General features: G+C 53.9%; 1 protein-coding gene across 6 annotated transcripts in view; it reads right to left on the reverse strand.

Annotated features, from left to right (window-relative positions):
- Positions 1–14,239: 14,239 nt before the first annotated feature.
- Positions 14,240–19,476, reverse strand: part of LOC137306816 (IQ motif and SEC7 domain-containing protein 1-like) — a 98,646-nt gene continuing 93,409 nt past the window's right edge. For 5 of the 6 annotated variants that reach the window (XM_067976211.1, XM_067976213.1, XM_067976209.1 and 2 more), the window contains one exon: positions 14,240–16,164. In XM_067976211.1, coding sequence (XP_067832312.1) covers positions 14,857–16,164 — 1,308 coding nt within the window. In that variant the 3' untranslated portion in view covers positions 14,240–14,856. The remainder of the gene's footprint in view (positions 16,165–19,476) is intronic. The other variant, XM_067976214.1, reaches the window with a different exon arrangement.

The following is a 19,476-nucleotide window of genomic DNA, read 5'->3' on the forward strand; positions in this document are numbered from 1 at the left end:
TCCTCCCACCCCAACTTTGCTTCATTAACCACCTCATAATTTCCCCTCTTTCTTGTGTGTGTTTCATATTTCTCCTCTCTTCACCCCACCCCCCCCCCCCCGCGCTCACCCGTTTCTATTTTTAATCTGTTTTCTTCCCCCCCCCCCACACACACACTTTTAGAAAAAAAAATTTTCAAACTTTTAACTTTTTTTAAAAAAATACACCTTTATTAATTTTTTCTAAAAAAAAAGCAATTGTTCCTAGTTTTTTTTCGGGAAAAAAAAAGGAATTACGTTAAATATCTGTTTAAAGGGGAGGGGAGGGGGGGGGAGAAGGTTGGTTACGTGACGAGGAGGGATACCATGCGAGCCGGCGCTACTTTTCCTTGGTGGGCGGGGCTACGGGCCGACGTCAATCATCCGCCCGCGAGGTTCGGTGAAGGGGGGGGGGGGTGGAGCTGGACTTTTTTTTTTAAAACCCCCAGTGCGCATGCGTTCCAACACTTCCGTCGACAAAGGCGTCAGAGACGGGTGACCTAAGCCGCATGCGTTAGTTGGGGAGCAAGGAAGGACGCCTCCTGGCGGCGCATGCGCAGCGACCCACGAGGGTGGCTCATTCCCCCCCCCCCCCGCTCCATTGATGGGGAAGGAAGGGGGGAAGGGGGGGAGGAAGGAAGGGGGGAAGGGGGGGAGGAAGGAAGGGGGGAAGGGGGGAGGAAGGAAGGGGGGAAGGGGGGAGGAAGGGGGGAAGGGGGGGGGGAAGGGGGGGAGGAAGGGGGAGGGGGGGAGGAAGGGGGAGGGGGGGGAGGGGAAGAGGGAAGAAGGGGGAAGGAAGGGGGGAAGAGGGGGGGAAGGGGAGGAAGGAAGGGGGGAAGAGGGAAGGGGGAGGGAAGGGGGGAGGGGAAGGGAGGGGAGGGGGGAGGAATGATTAAATAAAGAAAATGACACTGCAAAGCACGAGGTAAACCAATTTGGACGGTCCACCATGTCCACCCAAAAAGACCCTCCGGTTGTCTCTTAACATTTCACTGTCACTACCCAACCTAGGCAGCCATTTGATTTGGCACTCCCCAACATATGTGTGTATATACAGAGCCTTTCAGGTGACAAAATGTCTCACTATGAAAGACTTTTACATAGCGCCCTCGCAGCCCATGAAGTACTTTTGAAGCTTGGTCACTCGTTGTACGCGGAAGCCAATTTGCGCACAGCAAGGTCCCACAAACAGCAATGAGATGAATGATAATCATCTTTTGGTTGAGGGATAAATATTGGCCCAGGACAGCGGGGAGAACTCCCCACCCCTGCTCTTCAAATAGTGTCATGGGATCTTCTACAAAAAACAACGACGTGTAATTCTTGCCCTTGTGTCCAAGTCTCTCCGTGGCCTGACCCCCCCCCCCCCCCCCCCCTCTCTATCTCTATAACCTCCTCTGGCCCAACAAACTCGGAAAGGTTATACTTATCAGGAAAGACTGACCAGGCTGGGGTCCTTTTCTCTAGAAAGGCAGCACCTCTGACAGTGCTCCCTTAGGACTGGAACTGGGGAGCGTCGGCCTGGGTTATGGGGCTGAAGTCCCCTGAGTGGATGGAGCTCAAGCCTACGACCTTCTGACTCAGAGGTGAGAGCGCTACCAACTGAGCCACGGCTGACACCGAGAAGTGCACTCGGAGACAGCAAAGTGATTTTATTTTTGACCGGTTCCCTGGATTTTTATTTGCGTGCGCGCCCACGAAATGTTGGCAGATGGCACGCAGAACCGTCTCGCCCGTTTACCGCGGCGGAGGAGTAACCAACTCCAGTTCAGGGGAACCGGGTCTATGCTGCCACGGCTGTACGACGGTCGGGACGCTCACGTTTACCCTCGGGGCCAAGAGGCCAGCCTGTCGATGCCGTTCTGGTGCGACCAAGGGGTGTGAGGTTGAGCGGGGACCAGACGTGCGGCAGTACCGGGTAGCCGCCACCAGGGGAGTTCCATTGAAGGGCAGCACTGCCCTCTGATGACAGACAGCCGGAACTGCAGCCTTCCTAATCCCCACGCCAGTCGCCTTTTATCACTGAGAATCCTGCACGTTTGCACGCCTTGCCTGCAAAAAAAAAGAGAGGGGCTTACTGTGATCGAAATAGGAGCGGGAGTAGGCCATTCGGCCCCTCGAGCCTGCTCCGTCGTTCAATCAGATCATGGCTGATCTTCGACCTCAACGCTTTCCTGCCCGAGCCCCGTATCCCTCGATTTCCCCTAGAGTCCAAAAAATCTATCGATCGCAGTCTTGAACACACTCGAGATCTGAGCATGCACAGCCCTCTGGGGTAGAGAATTCCAAAGATTCACAACCCTCTGAGTGAAGAAATTCCTCCTCATCTCAGTCTTGAATGGCCGATCCCTTATCCTGAGACTATGCCCCCTGGTTCTAGACTCTCCCGCCAGGGGAAACAGCCTCTCAGCATCGACCCTGTCGAGCCCCCTCAGAATCTTATATGTTACAATGAGATCACCTCTCATTCTTCTAAACTCCAGAGAGTATTGGCCCATTCTACTCAATCTCTCCTCATCGGACAACCCTCTCATCCCAGGAATCAATCTAATTGCTTGCTGTACCTGCATGTTAACTTTCTGTGTTTCGTGTACAAGGTCATCCAAATCTCTCTGAACGCCAACATTTAATAGTTTCTCACCATTTAAAAAATATTCTGTTTTTCTATGCTTCCTACCAAAGTGAATGACCTCACATTATCCCACATTATACTGCAGCTGCCACCTTCTTGTCCACTCACTTAATCTGTCTATATCCTTTTGCAGACTCTCTGGGGTAGAAAAATCGATAGTGCCTATTATTGGGCGTAGGTAGCGTGATCCGCTATTAACCCACGCCCAATGGCCCCTGCGCAGGCAGCCTCTGTTCTCGTCTCAGTACTCACCGTCAATCTGCGTTGAAATCCAGGCTTTGCATGTTGATTCAATGCAACTCGCACTTTCCACCAGCAGGGGAGCCCCAATCTCTTAAAGGAAGGATGTCTCTTCAAATCTCTTAAAGGGAGCCGCTACCTGTTATTTGCTAAAAATAATAACGTCTGCTGTCTGCACGGAGTCTGAACGGAGATCAGACATTGCACAAGTAAAGCACAGATACAGGTTCCATCCTTATGTTTACACACTGATGAATTATGATAAAATATTGAATAAAGGCTGCACACTACTAAATCCCACATCCTTCAATCTGCGTGCCAGACCACACCAATCCTGATCTGAGTTGGTACCAGGCCTGCGCGAGTGCATGCACCAATGTTCTCTGCTGATGCACTAGAGGCCTTGGTGCAAGAGGTGGACAGAAGGAGGGACATCCTATATCCGCAGGGGGGGGGTTTGAGGGGGGGGAGGGTGGCACGAGGCCCTCCAGATACATGGCCAAAAGGCAGTGTGAGGCAGCTGGGGACAAAGTCAATGCCAGGCGCGAAGCACCACAAACATGGGTGCAGTGCAGGAAGACGTTTAATGCTTTGACACGAGTGGTCGAGGTGAGTGAGGTCAACTGTCAAGTGGCGTCTCCAACCAACTGCACCACTAGCCGCATCCACTGTTCCACACTCGACACCCCATCACCCACATACCAACAAACTCTTTCCATCAATACTCAACTCTTCCAATCAGATGCTTCCTCTCACCCTTACACATTACCACTGTTGCAAGCCGCCCACCCACAACTCAACAGGCCACACACACACTGGCAGCTATTCAACCATGACGGGCACATCGCCCAGACACACGTCCCGCTTTCTTGCAGAAGAATGTGGCACTTAACAGGAGGCAGCAAGTGGCAATGGCATTTAGCCCCTCGAGCCTGTCCCGCCATTCAATGAGATCATGGTGGACCTGTGACCTAACTCCATATACCCGCCTTAGCCCCATATCCCTTAATACCCTTGGTTCACAGAAATCTATCAATCTCAGATTTAGAATTCACAATTGAGCTAGCATCAACTGCCGTTTGCAGAGGAGCGTTCCAAACTTCTCCCACCCTTTGCGTGTAGAAGCGTTTCCTAACTTCACTCTTGACCATCCTGGCTCTAAATGTTAGGCTATGTCCCCGCATCCTAGTATTCAAGTCTAGGAGACCTCCAAAAACAGTTACAAATGTCTTGGCAGACAGAAGCAATAATCCAGCCACTAACCTGTAAATCCTGCATGGTCCCATTAAATAGCGCTGGTGGGGGTCCTCCAGGCACTCTAAGACACGTTCAGACTGTCGTGGTTAAGACTGTGCGTTGAGTTGAGCGTTAAGTGCCAAAATGGTGTCTATCACTTTAAATCAGAGTTGTACACTGATTGTATCCATTTTCTCCTTACTGTACATGCTTCCGGCGTTCGGTATTTGCGCATGCGCTAACTCCTATAACAAGATGGCGCCCAGCGCACGTCACGCTGGAAATGTGCGTGCGCAGCCAAGACGCCATCTTGGATGTTCGAGAGGCCGCGTAGCGCCAAAACAACAGCCGCTACACGGCCCAATTTAGTGCCCTCTGTGTCCTCCTCACAGTTTACTATCCCACCTAGTTTTGTATAGTCAGCAAACCTGGATACATTACACTCAGTCCCTTCATCTAAGTCATTAATATAGATTGTAAAAAGCTGAGGCCCAAGCACTGATCCTTGCGGCACTCCACTAATTACAGCCTGCCAACCTGAAAATGACGCGTTTATTCCTACTCTCTGTTTTCTGTCCGTTAACCAATCCTCTATCCATGCTAATATATTACCCCCAACCTGATGAGCCCTTATCTTGTGTAATAACCTTTTGCGTGGCACCTTATCGAATGGACAATTATTCTTGCTCAAATTGTTCTTTCCTAACCGGCTCTACAGGCCCTGGGAGTGTTTGATGGGACAGTGTAGAGGGAGCTTTACTCTGTATCTAACCCTGTACCTGCCCTGGGAGTGTTTGATGGGACAGTGTAGAGGGAGCTTTACTCTGTATCTAACCCGTGCTGTACCTGCCCTGGGAGTGTTTGATGAGACAGTGTAGAGGGAGCTTTACTCTGTATCTAACCCATGCTGTACCTGCCCTGGGAGTGTTTGATGAGACAGTGCAGAGGGAGCTTTACTCTGTATCTAACCTGTGCTGTACCTGCCCTGGGAGTGTTTGATGAGACAGTGTAGAGGGAGCTTTACTCTGTATCTAACCTGTGCTGTACCTGCCCTGGGAGTGTTTGATGGGACAGTGTAGAGGGAGCTTTACTCTGTATCTAACCTGTGCTGTACCTGCCCTGGGAGTGTTTGATGGGACAGTGTAGAGGGAGCTTTACTCTGTAACCCTGCTGTACCTGCCCTGGGAGTGTTTGATGGGACAGTGTAGAGGGAGCTTTACTCTGTATCTAACCCATGCTGTACCTGCCCTGGGAGTGTTTGATGGGACAGTGTAGAGGGAGCTTTACTCTGTATCTAACCCGTGCTGTACCTGCCCTGGGAGTGTTTGATGAGACAATGTAGAGGGAGCTTTACTCTGTATCTAACCTGTGCTGTACCTGCCCTGGGAGTGTTTGATGGGACAGTGTAGAGGGAGCTTTACTCTGTAACCCTGCTGTACCTGCCCTGGGAGTGTTTGATGGGACAGTGTAGAGGGAGCTTTACTCTGTAACCCTGCTGTACCTGCCCTGGGAGTGTTTGAGGGGACAGTGTAGAGGGAGCTTTACTCTGTAACCCTGCTGTACCTGCCCTGGGAGTGTTTGATGGGACAGTGTAGAGGGAGCTTTACTCTGTAACCCTGCTGTACCTATCCTGGGAGTACTGCCATCAACTTGCACCCCCGTTACTGTCCCTTCCACCCTGAACCCCAGCCAATGTGCCCCTGCAGATGACACCAAGATTGGTGGCATTGTGGACAGTGAAGAAGGTTATCTAGGTTTGCAACGGGATCTTGATAATTTGGGCCAGTGGGCCGATGAATGGCAGATGGAGTTTAATTTAGATAAATGTGAGGTGATGCATTTTGGTAGATCGAATCGGGCCAGGACCTACTCCGTTAATGGTAGGGCGTTGGGGAGAGTTATAGAACAAAGAGATCTAGGAGTACAGATTCATAGCTCCTTGAAAGTGGAGTCACAGGTGGATAGGGTGGTGAAGAAGGCATTCAGCATGCTTGGTTTCATTGGTCAGAACATTGAATGCAGGAGTTGGGATGTCTTGTTGAAGTTGTACAGGGCATTGGTGAGGCCACACTTGGAGTACTGTGTACAGTTCTGGTCACCCTATTATAGAAAGGATATTATTAAACTAGAAAGAGTGCAGAAAAGATTTACTAGGATGCTACCGGGACTTGATGGTTTGACTTACAGGGAGAGGTTAGACAGACTGGGACTTTATTCCCTGGAGAGTAGGAGGTTAAGGGGTGATCTTATAGAAGTCTATAAAATAATGAGGGGGATAGATAAGGTCGATAGTCAAAATCTTTTCCCAAAGGTAGGGGAGTCTATAACGAGGGGGCACAGATTTAAGGTGAGAGGGGAGAGATACAAAAGGATCCAGAGGGGCAATTTTTTCACTCAAAGGGTGGTGAGTGTCTGGAACGAGCTGCCAGAGGCAGTAGTAGAGGCGGGTACAATTTTGTCTTTTAAAAAGCATTTGGACAGTTACATGGGGAAGATGGGTATCGAGGGATATGGGCCAAGTGCAGGCAATTGGGACTAGCTTAGTGGTATAAACTGGGCGACATGGACATGTTGGGCCGAAGGGCCTGTTTCCATGTTGTAACTTCTATGATTCTATGATTCTATGAATGCAGGTGTTCTAATGAACAAGATTGGCACAGGAGAGTCCGGTAGCTTACCAATATGCCGTTGCCGCTTTCTTTTCCTTCCAAAGGATTAACCGTACCTCCCCCATTTTGGTACCGTCTGCAAATTCCAACAGCCGCTCCACTCTTGGCCTATATCCAAATCATTCAGGGACTCAGGAGAAGCGAGGGAGGAAAGCTTAGAATCTCCTACATTACAACAGTGACTACACTTCAAAAGACTACTTCGCTTTGGGGCGTCCTGAGGTCATGAAAGGCGCTTTAGGGAGGATATGTCAAGGCCTTGGAGAGGGTGCAGAGGAGATTTACTAAAATGGTACCAGGGATGAAGGACTTCAGTTATGTGGAAGGACTGGAGAAGCTGGGGTTGTTTTCCTCAGCGCAGAGAAGGTTAAGTGGAGATTTAATAGAGGGGATCAAAATTAGGAAGGGTTTTGATAGAGGATAGGGAGAAACTGTTTCCACTGGCAGGAGGGTCGGTAACCAGAGGACACACAGATTTAAGATAATTGGCAAAAGAACCAGAGGGGGAGATGAGAATTTTTTTACACAGCGAGTTGTTATGATCTGGAATGCGCTGCCTGAAAGGGCGGTGGAAGCAGATTCAATAGTAACTTTCAAAAGGGAATTGGATAAATACTTGAAAAGGAAAAATGTGCAGTGGGACTAATTGGACAACTCTTTCAAAGAGCCGGCACAGGCATGCTGGGCCGAATGGCCTCCTTCTGTGCTGTAAGATTCTATGTGAATCCAAGTTCTTTCATTCTATCCCCCCTTTTCGCCGCCCCCACATCCTGCACCTTCTGTTAAAAATACCAGCATCCAGACCGCTGCATTTTGAAAATAACTTAACATGTTTTTTTTTTATTTATTGCAGATAAATATATACACACAAGGTAAACAAATCACCCATATCATCTCAACGACAAAATAAAAACCAAAGGAAATACACACCACTTGCTGACACGCTTTCTACCAGTCACGTGATTGATATCATGCATTTGCTTACATCACATAAGGCTTGTAACATGCACTCACTGACATCACTCCACAAGGACCCCCGAGGCAGCTCTGAATACCAGCAAGTGCCAGGATCTTGCGAACTCTGCATCAAATTTTAACGCACTAAAAAAAAAGTTTGTTAAATCATTTTCAACGTTAATTGGCTCACAAGAGATCGCTGTGGGAGGATGGGGGGGTGTTTGTGGAGGTTTTAAATGGATTGATATCCTGCCATCAGATCTCAAGTGTTTCCCTCCCACCGGTCCCCTCAGCCGCAGTACAGAATGACCACTAATTCGCCTGATGGCGCAAGTGGGTAAACAATGCCACAAGGTGTGTGTGGGGGGGTTACAGAGACACGTGGGGTGGGGTGGGGGTTACTGAGACACGTGGTGTGTGTGGGGGGGTTACTGAGAGACGTTGTGTGTGTGTGTGTGGGGGGAGTCACTTAGACACGTGATGAGTGGGGGGTGTTACTGAGACACGTGGTGTGTGTGTGTATTACAGAGACCTGTGATGAGTGGGGGGTGTTACTGAGACACGTGGTGTGTGTGTGTATTACAGAGACCTGTGATGAGTGGGGGGTGTTACTGAGACACGTGGTGTGTGTGTGTATTACAGAGACACGTGATGAGTGGGGGGTGTTACTGAGACACGTGTGTGTGTGTGTGTGTGCGTGTGTGTATTACAGAGACACATGATGAGTGGGGAGTGTTACTGAGACATGTGGTGTGTGTGTGTATTACAGAGACACGTGATGAGTGGGGGGTGTTACTGAGACACGTGTGTGTGTGTGCGTGTGTGTATTACAGAGACACATGATGAGTGGGGAGTGTTACTGAGACACGTCGTGTGTGTGTGTATTACAGAGACACATGATGAGTGGGGAGTGTTACTGAGACACGTCGTGTGTGCGTGTGTGTATTACAGAGACACGTGATGAGTGGGGGGTGTTACTGAGACACGTGGTGTGTGTGTGTATTACAGAGACACATGATGAGTGGGGAGTGTTACTGAGACACGTGGTGTGTGATGTGTGGGGCGTTACTGAGCCACGTGGGGAAGGGGTTAATAAGACACGTGGGATCCCAGGTTCTGTCCTGTCCACTGTGCAGCGTCCACAGTTGGTGGTAGGGGGAGCCTGAATTGGCCTCAGTACCCCTGCTTAGGCGGGGGGGGGAGGTGGGTGGGAGAAGGGGGAGATAAATCAGTCAGGGTTCCTGCTCCTGGTCAGGTGACCCCACGCTGGAAAGTGTGTGTGTGTGTGTATTACAGAGACACATGATGAGTGGGGGGGGGTTACTGAGACACGTGGTGTGTGTGTGTCGGGCTTGACGGTGCAGCCCCTCACGGTTCACTAGTCAGGCAATGCTCTCTGTCTAGGTTCACATGTACAGTTATATGGGTGAGTTACAGGACATTAATGGGACACGTACCCTAGCGAGAGTTGGCGTCTTCAGTTGGGAAGATGATGAAGGTCTGTAAAATACATGGGTTGAAGATTTCTTCCTGAATCAATCACAATCAGGAGGGAAGATGTCACACTTAATATTCCCTCTGTGCAATGGGTTTGGATGCTCAACAGCAGGGAGCCGGGTACCCACAACACCACGTACACCCGAACCCCTCGATTAGATTCCAGCCTGTAACTCACTCCCGGGTATCTGTTATTCTATATATAAACCCCCCGAACCCCTCGATTAGATTCCAGTCTGTAACTCACTCCCGAGTATCTGTTATTCTATATATAAACCCCCCGAACCCCTCGATTAGATTCCAGTCTGTAACTCACTCCCGGGTATCTGTTATTCTATATATAAACCCCCCCGAACCCCTCGATTAGATTCCAGTCTGTAACTCACTCCCGAGTATCTGTTATTCTATATATAAACCCCCCCGAACCCCTCGATTAGATTCCAGTCTGTAACTCACTCCCGGGTATCTGTTATTCTATATATAAACCCCCCGAACCCCTCGATTAGATTCCAGCCTGTAACTCACTCCCGAGTATCTGTTATTCTATATATAAACCCCACCGAACCCCTCGATTAGATTCCAGCCTGTAACTCACTCCCGGGTATCTGTTATTCTATATATAAACCCCCCCGAACCCCTCGATTAGATTCCAGTCTGTAACTCACTCCCGAGTATCTGTTATTCTATATATAAACCCCCCGAACCCCACGATTAGATTCCAGTCTGTAACTCACTCCCGGGTATCTGTTATTCTATATATAAACCCCCCGAACCCCTCGATTAGATTCCAGCCTGTAACTCACTCCCGAGTATCTGTTATTCTATATATAAACCCCCCGAACCCCTCGATTAGATTCCAGCCTGTAACTCACTCCCGAGTATCTGTTATTCTATATATAAACCCCCCGAACCCCTCGATTAGATTCCAGTCTGGAACTCACTCCCGAGTATCTGTTATTCTATATATAAACCCCCTGAACCCCTCAATTAGATTCCAGCCTGTAACTCACTCCCGGGTATCTGTTATTCTATAGATAAACCCCCCCGAAACCCTCGATTAGATTCCAGCCTGTAACTCACTCCCAGGTATCTGTTATTCTATAGATAAACCCCCCGAACCCCTCGATTAGATTCCAGCCTGTAACTCACTCCCGGGTATCTGTTATTCTATATATAAACCCCCCGAACCCCACGATTAGATTCCAGTCTGTAACTCACTCCCGGGTATCTGTTATTCTATATATAAACCCCCCGAACCCCTCGATTAGATTCCAGCCTGTAACTCACTCCCGAGTATCTGTTATTCTATATATAAACCCCCCGAACCCCTCGATTAGATTCCAGCCTGTAACTCACTCCCGAGTATCTGTTATTCTATATATAAACCCCCCGAACCCCTCGATTAGATTCCAGTCTGGAACTCACTCCCGAGTATCTGTTATTCTATATATAAACCCCCTGAACCCCTCAATTAGATTCCAGCCTGTAACTCACTCCCGGGTATCTGTTATTCTATAGATAAACCCCCCCCGAAACCCTCGATTAGATTCCAGCCTGTAACTCACTCCCAGGTATCTGTTATTCTATAGATAAACCCCCCGAACCCCTCGATTAGATTCCAGCCTGTAACTCACTCCCGGGTATCTGTTAATCTATGTATAAACCCCCCCGAACCCCTCGATTAGATTCCAGCCTGTAACTCACTCCCGGGTATCTGTTATTCTATAGATAAACCCCCCGAACCCCTCGATTAGATTCCAGCCTGTAACTCACTCCCGGGGTATCTGTTATTCTGTATATAAACCCCCCCCGAACCCCTCGATTAGATTCCAGCCTGTAACTCACTCCCGGGTATCTTTTATTCTATGTATAAACCCCCCAAACCGTTCGATTAGATTCCAGTCTGCAACTCATTCCGGGGTATCCATTATTCTATATATAAACCCCCGAACCCCTCGATTAGATTCCAGCCTGTAATTCACTCCCGGGTATCTGTTATTCTATATATAAACCCCCCGATTAGATTCCAGTCTGTAACTCACTCCCGGGTATCTGTTATTCTATATATAAACCCCCCCCCGAACCCCTCGATTAGATTCCAGTCTGTAACTCACTCCCGGGTATCTGTTATTCTATATATAAACCCCCCGAACCCCTCGATTAGATTCCAGACTGTAACTCATTCCCGGCCAACTTATGCTTATGTACAGTAATTTAAACCTAGAACATCTTATATCATACATTATATATACAGGGTAGCTAGTAATCCACTAGAAATATATTTCTGCAATATTTACAGTGCCTCTCTGCAATTAAAGAAAATATAATATATTAGAGGCAGTGAATGACTGCTGACCTTTGTTAAGATCTCTAAGGCGGGGAACAACAGTTGTAGGTAAGTGCACTGCCTAATGTGGAATGCACAAAATTGGTACTAACTTGGCAGCCTCACTGCGAGGGGTCACAGAACGGCTGGCAAGGGACATGGAAAAGCTTCACACTGGTGCAGTAGGGGTTGCTCTACTGCAGTGCACTACAGGGGGGAGCTTTACTCTGTATCTAACCTGTGCTGTACCTGCCCTGGGAGTGTTTGATGGGACAGTGTAGAGGGAGCTTTACTCTGTATCTAACCCATGCTGTACCGGCCCTGGGAGTGTTTGATGGGACTGTGTAGAGGGAGCTTTGCTCTGTATCTAGCCAGTGCTGTACCTGCCCTGGGAGTTTTTGATGTTCACACTGGAAGCCTGAAATGGAAAGTGTTCCCCTCTGCAGAGATGGTGCCTCTCACCTCGCGGTTCTGTGTCTGCGATTCCCCACACGGTGATGGGACACGGGTCTTTGACTGCAATTCCGCCACACGTTGATGGGATACAGGTCTGTGTCTGCGATTCCCCCACATGGTGATGGGACATGGATTTATGACTGTGATTCCCCCACGCAGTGATGGGACGCAGGTCTATGACTGCGATTCCCCCACACATTGATGGGACGCAGGTCTGTCCCTGCAATTCCCCTACACGATGAAGGGACACGGGTCTGTGTCTGCGATTCCCCCACACGGTGATGGGACGCGGGTCTGTGTCTGCGATTCCCCCACACGGCGATGGGACGCGGGTCTGTGTCTGCGATTCCCCCACACGGCGATGGGACGCGGGTCTGTGTCTGCGATTCCCCCACACGGCGATGGGACGCGGGTCTGTGTCTGCGATTCCCCCACACGGCGATGGGACGCGGGTCTGTGTCTGCGATTCCCCCACACGGCGACGGGACGCGGGTCTGTGTCTGCGATTCCCCCACACGGCGACGGGACACGGGTCTGTGTCTGTGATTCCCCCAGAAGGCGATGGGACGCGGGTCTGTGTCTGTGATTCCCCCACACGGTGATGAAACGCGGGTCTGTGTCTGTGATTCCCCCACACGGCGATGGGAGGTGGGTCTGTGTTTGTGATTCCCCCACATGGTGATGGGACGGGGGTCCGTTACTGCGATTACCCCACACGGTGATGGGACGGGGGTCCGTTACTGCGATTACCCCACACGGTGATGGGACGCAGGTCTGTGTCTGTGATTCCCCCACACGGTAATGGGAGGCAGGTCCGTTACTGCGATTACCCCACACGGTGATGGGACGGGGGTCTGTGTCTGTGATTCCCCCACAGGGTGATGGGATGCAGGTCTGTGTCTGCGATTCCCCCACACGGTGATGGGACGGGGGTCTGTGTCTGTGATTCCCCCACACGGTGATGGGATGCAGGTCTGTGTCTGTGACTCCCCCACACGGTGATGGGACGCGGGTCTGTGACTCCCCCACACGGTGATGGGACGCGGGTCTGTGACCCCCCCACACGGTGATGGGACGGGGGTCTGTGTCTGTGATTCCCCCACACGGTGATGGGACGCGGGTCTGTGTCTGCAATCCCCCACACGGTGATGGGACGCGGGTCTGTGAATCCCCCACACGGTGATGGGACGCGGGTCTGTGACTCCCCCACACGGTGATGGGACGCGGGTCTGTGACTCCCCCACACGGTGATGGGACGCGGGTCTGTGAATCCCCCACACGGTGATGGGACGCGGGTCTGTGACTCCCCCACACGGTGATGGGACGCGGGTCTGTGACTCCCCCACACGGTGATGGGACGCGGGTCTGTGACTCCCCCACACGGTGATGGGACGCGGGTCTGTGAATCCCCCACACGGTGATGGGACGCGGGTCTGTGTCTGCAATCCCCCACACGGTGATGGGACGCGGGTCTGTGAATCCCCCACACGGTGATGGGACGCGGGTCTGTGTCTGCAATCCCCCACACGGTGATGGGACGCGGGTCTGTGACTCCCCCACACGGTGATGGGACGCGGGTCTGTGACTCCCCCACACGGTGATGGGACGCGGGTCTGTGACTCCCCCACACGGTGATGGGACGCGGGTCTGTGAATCCCCCACACGGTGATGGGACGCGGGTCTGTGTCTGCAATCCCCCACACGGTGATGGGACGCGGGTCTGTGAATCCCCCACACGGTGGTGGGACGCGGGTCTGTGTCTGCAATCCCCCAGCATCCAAACACCACTCCCAATAATCTGAACAAAACAGGAAAAAAAACACGGCTGACCTCCATCATCGATGACATCCCAACGGAGTGACTATTGACAACGCATGATTTAGGGGGTTGGGGTTAGCGCTTCGGGTTACCAGCTAGGTCAAGGCTAGAAACCGCAAGTGACAACGCTAGGCGGGCCCTTTGAAACAAAATTCATACGCGCACGCAGACGTGGGTGGAATCCGCCCCGCGCTCCCTGAGCATTTGCGAGTATCCAGAGGTGACGTAGTAGAAAGTCGCGCTTCGATGTCCTCGAATTGTGTTTTGTTTCTTCAAAAATGGCAACACCTACCCGCACCTGGGTTCTTGTCATCATTGTTCCCCCCCCCACCCCCCGCCTCCCTGTTTGCACGTCTTAATTTGGCAAAGTACTTCAATAAATATATCTGCTTAATTATACAATGCGGTTATTAATTACAATTAAATATATGTTTGTTATATACACATTTCTTTTTAAACTTGGCCCTCAATATATATCTGTCTCTCTCTCTCGTTTATTCGTCATTGTCCCTGTTCAAGTCTCAACGCTGGGTCGACAAGGCGCATTTGGAAAAAAAAAAGGTTCCTCTTCGTCTTCCCGAAGCTTTCGTGCAACAGAGCAAGAGTTTTATATATATTTTTTTTTCTTCTTTTCTTGTTTAAAAAAAAAGGGAAGGTACCGAGAGTTCTCCGCACTCATTCTGCTCACACCTGGGGAGGGAGTTGGGGGGGCGAGGGGAGGGGGCGGAAACAAAACAAAAAAATAAACCGGCCCCCAAGGCTGATTGGCGGGAGGATAATCCGGGTCGAAGCAGGTGGGAGAGGCCTGGGTCTGCGGCCCTCAGCCTCTCCCTGAAGGAGAGCGTCTCGGCACCTCCCCGACGGTGCTCGCTTCTGAAGAATGGCGTGACCGGGGGGAACGGAGACGACAAAAAAAAAAACAACCCACGAGGGGAGTAAAGTCAAGGCCGACGGGCGGAGGTCGTTCCCTCTTCTCCGGCACCCCCCTCCCCCTCCCCCCGGCCCCCTCACACCACCGTGCTGATCCGGTTAACCGGCTTTGGCTTGCCTGCGGTTGAGGCCTGGCTCGGGGGCTGCCCGAGGATGTGCTGTTGAGGGTGTGGGGGGAGGGGCGACAGAGGCAGCAGCGGAGAGTAGGGAGGGTGTGGAGACTGTGGGGTGAGAGGGGTGAGGGGAGTGAGGGGGGTGAGGGGGGTAAGGGGGGAGTGCGGGGACAGGGGGGAATGGGGCAAGAGCTGAGGCGGCAGGGCATGCTGGGAGTGCTGCTGCAAAGGGTGCTGGGAGTGCTGCTGCAGGGTGTGCTGGGAGTGTTGCAAGGGGTGCTGGGAGTGTTGCAAGGGGTGCTGCTTCAGGGTGTGCTGCAAGGGGTGCTGGGAGTGCTGCAAGGGGTGCTGGGAGTGCTGCAAGGGGTGCTGGGAGTGCTGCAAGGGGTGCTGGGAGTGCTGCAAGGGGTGCTGGGTGTGCTGCAAGGGGTGCTGCAATGGATGCTGGGAGTGCTGCTTCAGGGTGTGCTGCTGCATTGCATGCTGGGAGTGCTGCTGCAGCGTGTGCTGCTGCAATGCATGCTGGGACAGCTGCTGCATTGGATGCTGGGACACCAGGTGGTGGGGCGCCTGCTGCAGAGGGTGCTGGGAGAGGTGGATGGGGTGCTGGGAGAGGTGGATGGGGTGCTGGGAGGAGTGCTGCATCAGCTGCGAATGATGGGCCTGCACCAGGTGCAGGTGCTGCTTCTGGGCCTGCTGGTGCTGCAGGAGCTGAGCATGCTGGGCCTGCAGGGCGCTCTGGGACTGGAGGGTGTGCTGCTGGGAATACTGGGACAGCTGCTGGGTGATGGCGTGCGGCGTGTAAGCCGGCATCTGGTGAGGAGCCAGAGGCGACAGCGGGGAGCTGATGGGCGGCCGGATGGTGTGGGTCAGCTGAGGCCGGGGCAGGAGCGGAGGGAGAGGGGGCCTCTGTCGGCACGGGCGCTGGAGGGTGACGTTGATGTGCTGAGGGTTAGGCTGCATGTGGAAGCGGTGGTGATGGTAGTAGGGCGGCGGAGGCTGGCAGTACTGAGCGTGCAGGGCCTGGATCTTGGAGGGCCCGTCTGTCTGCCCGCTCTGCATTGGGTAGGCAGCCTGGTACGCTGCCGTCGGGTACTGCTGGGACCCCCCAGCCATCGAGTGGGTCTGCGATGCCTGCTTCCCTCTCTTGCTCCCGAACAGCGATCCCAGGAAGGATGCGGAGTTGGAGAGCGGTCGGTGAGGCCGGATGGTGGAATCCTCCTGGATGGGAATGGGTCGCTGCTGAACTCGAGGGCTGCTAATGATGGACCCCTGCGGACAACACACACAAAACATTTCCTGGTTACAGTGGCGTTCACGAGCACCAGCAGAGTGTGCTGGCCGGCCTCTCCAGCGGGCTCAGTTCTTCGATAGCGAGTGGTTGAGCCATGCCGACCAGGCGGGTCCAAGGTCCCATCCCCGGTGTGTGCTGAGTGAGCGGATCTCAGCCGGGGTGGGGTCGGTAAAACCATTACAACCGGTCTCAGGGCCCAGGCTCCACCCAACTGAGTGACGGTGGGGGAGGGTGGGGATTAGCCAAGTTTCCTGTTTCTTGGGTTCCAGTGACTCCCGCAAAAATTGATTTTGTGCACATGAGCATGTGTGGGTCGGGGAGTATGAGGATCGGGGAGTGTGAGGGTCGGGGTGTGTGTGGATCGGGGTGTGTGTGGGTCGGGGTGTGTGTGGATCGGGGTGTGTGTGGGTCGGGGTGTGTGTGGGTCGGGGTGTGTGTGGGTCAGGGTGTGTGTGGGTCGGGGTGTGTGAGGGTCAGGGTGTGTGAGGGTCAGGGTGTGTGAGGGTCAGGGTGTGTGAGGGTCAGGGTGTGTGAGGGTCAGGGTGTGTGTGGATCGGGGTGTGTGAGGGTCAGGGTGTGTGAGGGTCAGGGTGTGTGAGGGTCAGGGTGTGTGAGGGTCGGGGTGTGTGAGGGTCGGGGTGTGTGAGGGTCGGGGTGTGTGTGGATCGGGGTGTGTGGGTCTGGGTGTGTGTGGGTCAGGGTGTGTGTGGATCGGGGTGTGTGTGGATCGGGGTGTGTGTGGATCGGGGTGTGTGAGGGTCGGGGTGTGTGTGGATCGGGGTGTGTGAGGGTCGGGGTGTGTGTGGATCGGGGTGTGTGTGGATCGGGGTGTGTGTGGATCGGGGTGTGTGTGGATCGGGGTGTGTGTGGATCGGGGTGTGTGTGGATCGGGGTGTGTGAGGGTCGGGGTGTGTGTGGATCGGGGTGTGTGAGGGTCAGGGTGTGTGTGGATCGGGGTGTGTGAGGGTCGGGGTGTGTGAGGGTCGGGGTGTGTGTGGGTCAGGGTATGTGTGGATCGGGGTGTGTGTGGATCGGGGTGTGTGTGGATCGGGGTGTGTGTGGATCGGGGTGTGTGAGGGTCGGGGTGTGTGAGGGTCGGGGTGTGTGTGGGTCGGGGTGTGTGTGGATCGGGGTGTGTGTGGGTCAGGGTGTGTGTGGATCGGGGTTTGTGTGGATCGGGGTGTGTGTGGATCGGGGTGTGTGTGGGTCGGGGTGTGTGAGGATCGGGGAGTGTGTGAGGATCGGGGTGTGTGAGGATCGGGGTGTGTGAGGGTCGGGGTGTGTGTGGATCGGGGTGTGTGTGGGTCGGGGTGTGTGAGGATCGGGGAGTGTGTGAGGATCGGGGTGTGTGAGGATCGGGGTGTGTGAGGATCGGGGAGTGTGTGAGGATCGGGGTGTGTGAGGATCGGGGTGTGTGAGGGTCGGGGTGTGTGTGGATCGGGGTGTGTGTGGATCGGGGTGTGTGTGGGTCGGGGTGTGTGTGGGTCAGGGTGTGTGTGGATCGGGGTGTGTGTGGATCGGGGTGTGTGTGGATCGGGGTGTGTGAGGGTCGGGGTGTGTGTGGGTCGGGGTGTGTGTGGGTCGGGGTGTGTGAGGGTCGGGGTGTGTGTGGATCGGGGTGTGTGAGGGTCGGGGTGTGTGTGGGTCGGGGTGTGTGTGGATCGGGGTGTGTGTGGATCGGGGTGGGTGTGGGTCGGGGTGTGTGTGGGTCGGGGTGTGTGTGGGTCGGGGTGTGTGTGGATCGGGGTGTGTGTGGATCGGGGTGTGTGTGGATCGGGGTGTGTGTGGATCAGGGTGTGTGGGTCGGGGTGTGTGAGGGTCGGGGTTTGTGTGGGTCGGGGTGTGTGTGGGTCAGGGTGTGTGTGGATCGGGGTGTGTGAGGGTCGGGGTGTGTGTGGGTCGGGGTGTGTGAGGGTCGGGGTTTGTGTGGATCAGGGTGTGTGGGTCGGGGTGTGTGAGGGTCGGGGTGTGTGTGGATCAGGGTGTGTGGGTCGGGGTGTGTGTGGGTCGGGGTGTGTGTGGATCAGGGTGTGTGGGTCGGGGTGTGTGAGGGTCGGGGTTTGTGTGGGTCGGGGTGTGTGTGGGTCAGGGTGTGTGTGGATCGGGGTGTGTGAGGGTCGGGGTGTGTGTGGATCGGGGTGTGTGTGGGTCGGGGTGTGTGTGGGTCGGGGTGTGTGTGGGTCAGGGTGTGTGTGGGTCGGGGTTTGTGTGGGTCGGGGTGTGTGTGGATCAGGGTGTGTGTGGGTCGGGGTGTGTGTGGGTCGGGGTGTGTGTGGATCGGGGTGGGTGTGGGTCAGGTTTGTGTGGGTCGGGGTGTGTGTGGATCAGGGTGTGTGGGTCGGGGTGTGTGAGGGTCGGGGTTTGTGTGGGTCGGGGTGTGTGTGGGTCAGGGTGTGTGTGGGTCGGGGTGTGTGTGGGTCGGGGTGTGTGTGGATCGGGGTGGGTGTGGGTCAGGTTTGTGTGGGTCGGGGTGTGTGTGGAGCGGGGTGTGTGTGGATCGGGGTTTGTGTGGGTCGGTGTGTGTGGATCGGGGTGTGTGTGGGTCAGGGTGTGTGTGGGTCAGGGTGTGTGTGGGTCAGGGTGTGTGTGGGTCAGGGTGTGTGTGGATCGGGGTGTGTGTGGGTCAGGGTGTGTGTGGGTCAGGGTGTGTGTGGATCGGGGTTTGTGTGGGTCGGTGTGTATGGATCGGGGTGTGTGTGGGTCAGGGAGTGTGTGGGTCAGGGTGTGTGTGGGTCAGGGTGTGTGTGGGTCAGGGTGTGTGTGGGTCGGGGTGTGTGTGGGTCAGGGTGTGTGTGGGTCGGGGTGTGTGAGGGTCAGGGTGTGTGTGGGTCGGGGTGTGTGAGGGTCAGGGAGTGTGTGGGTCAGGGTGTGTGTGGGTCAGGGTGTGTGTGGGTCAGGGTGTGTGTGGGTCAGGGTGTGTGTGGGTCAGGATTGTGTGGGTCGGGGTGTGTGAGGGTCAGGGAGTGTGTGGGTCAGGGTGTGTGTGGGTCAGGGTGTGTGTGGGTCAGGGTGTGTGTGGGTCAGGTTTGTGTGGGTCAGGGTGTGTGTGGATCGGGGTGTGTGAGGGTGTGTGTGGGTCAGGGTGTGTGTGGATCAGGGTGTGTGGGTCGGGGTGTGTGTGGATCGGGGTGTGTGTGGGTCAGGGTCTGTGTGGGTCGGGGTGTGTGTGGGTCGGGGTGTGTGAGGGTCAGGGTGTGTGTGGGTCAGGTTTGTGTGGGTCAGGGTGTGTGTGGATCGGGGTGTGTGTGGGTCAGGTTTGTGTGTGGGTCAGGTTTGTGTGGGTCAGGGTG

This window comes from Heptranchias perlo, chromosome 45 (assembly GCF_035084215.1).
Source record: "Heptranchias perlo isolate sHepPer1 chromosome 45, sHepPer1.hap1, whole genome shotgun sequence".
Lineage (NCBI taxonomy): Eukaryota > Metazoa > Chordata > Chondrichthyes > Hexanchiformes > Hexanchidae > Heptranchias > Heptranchias perlo.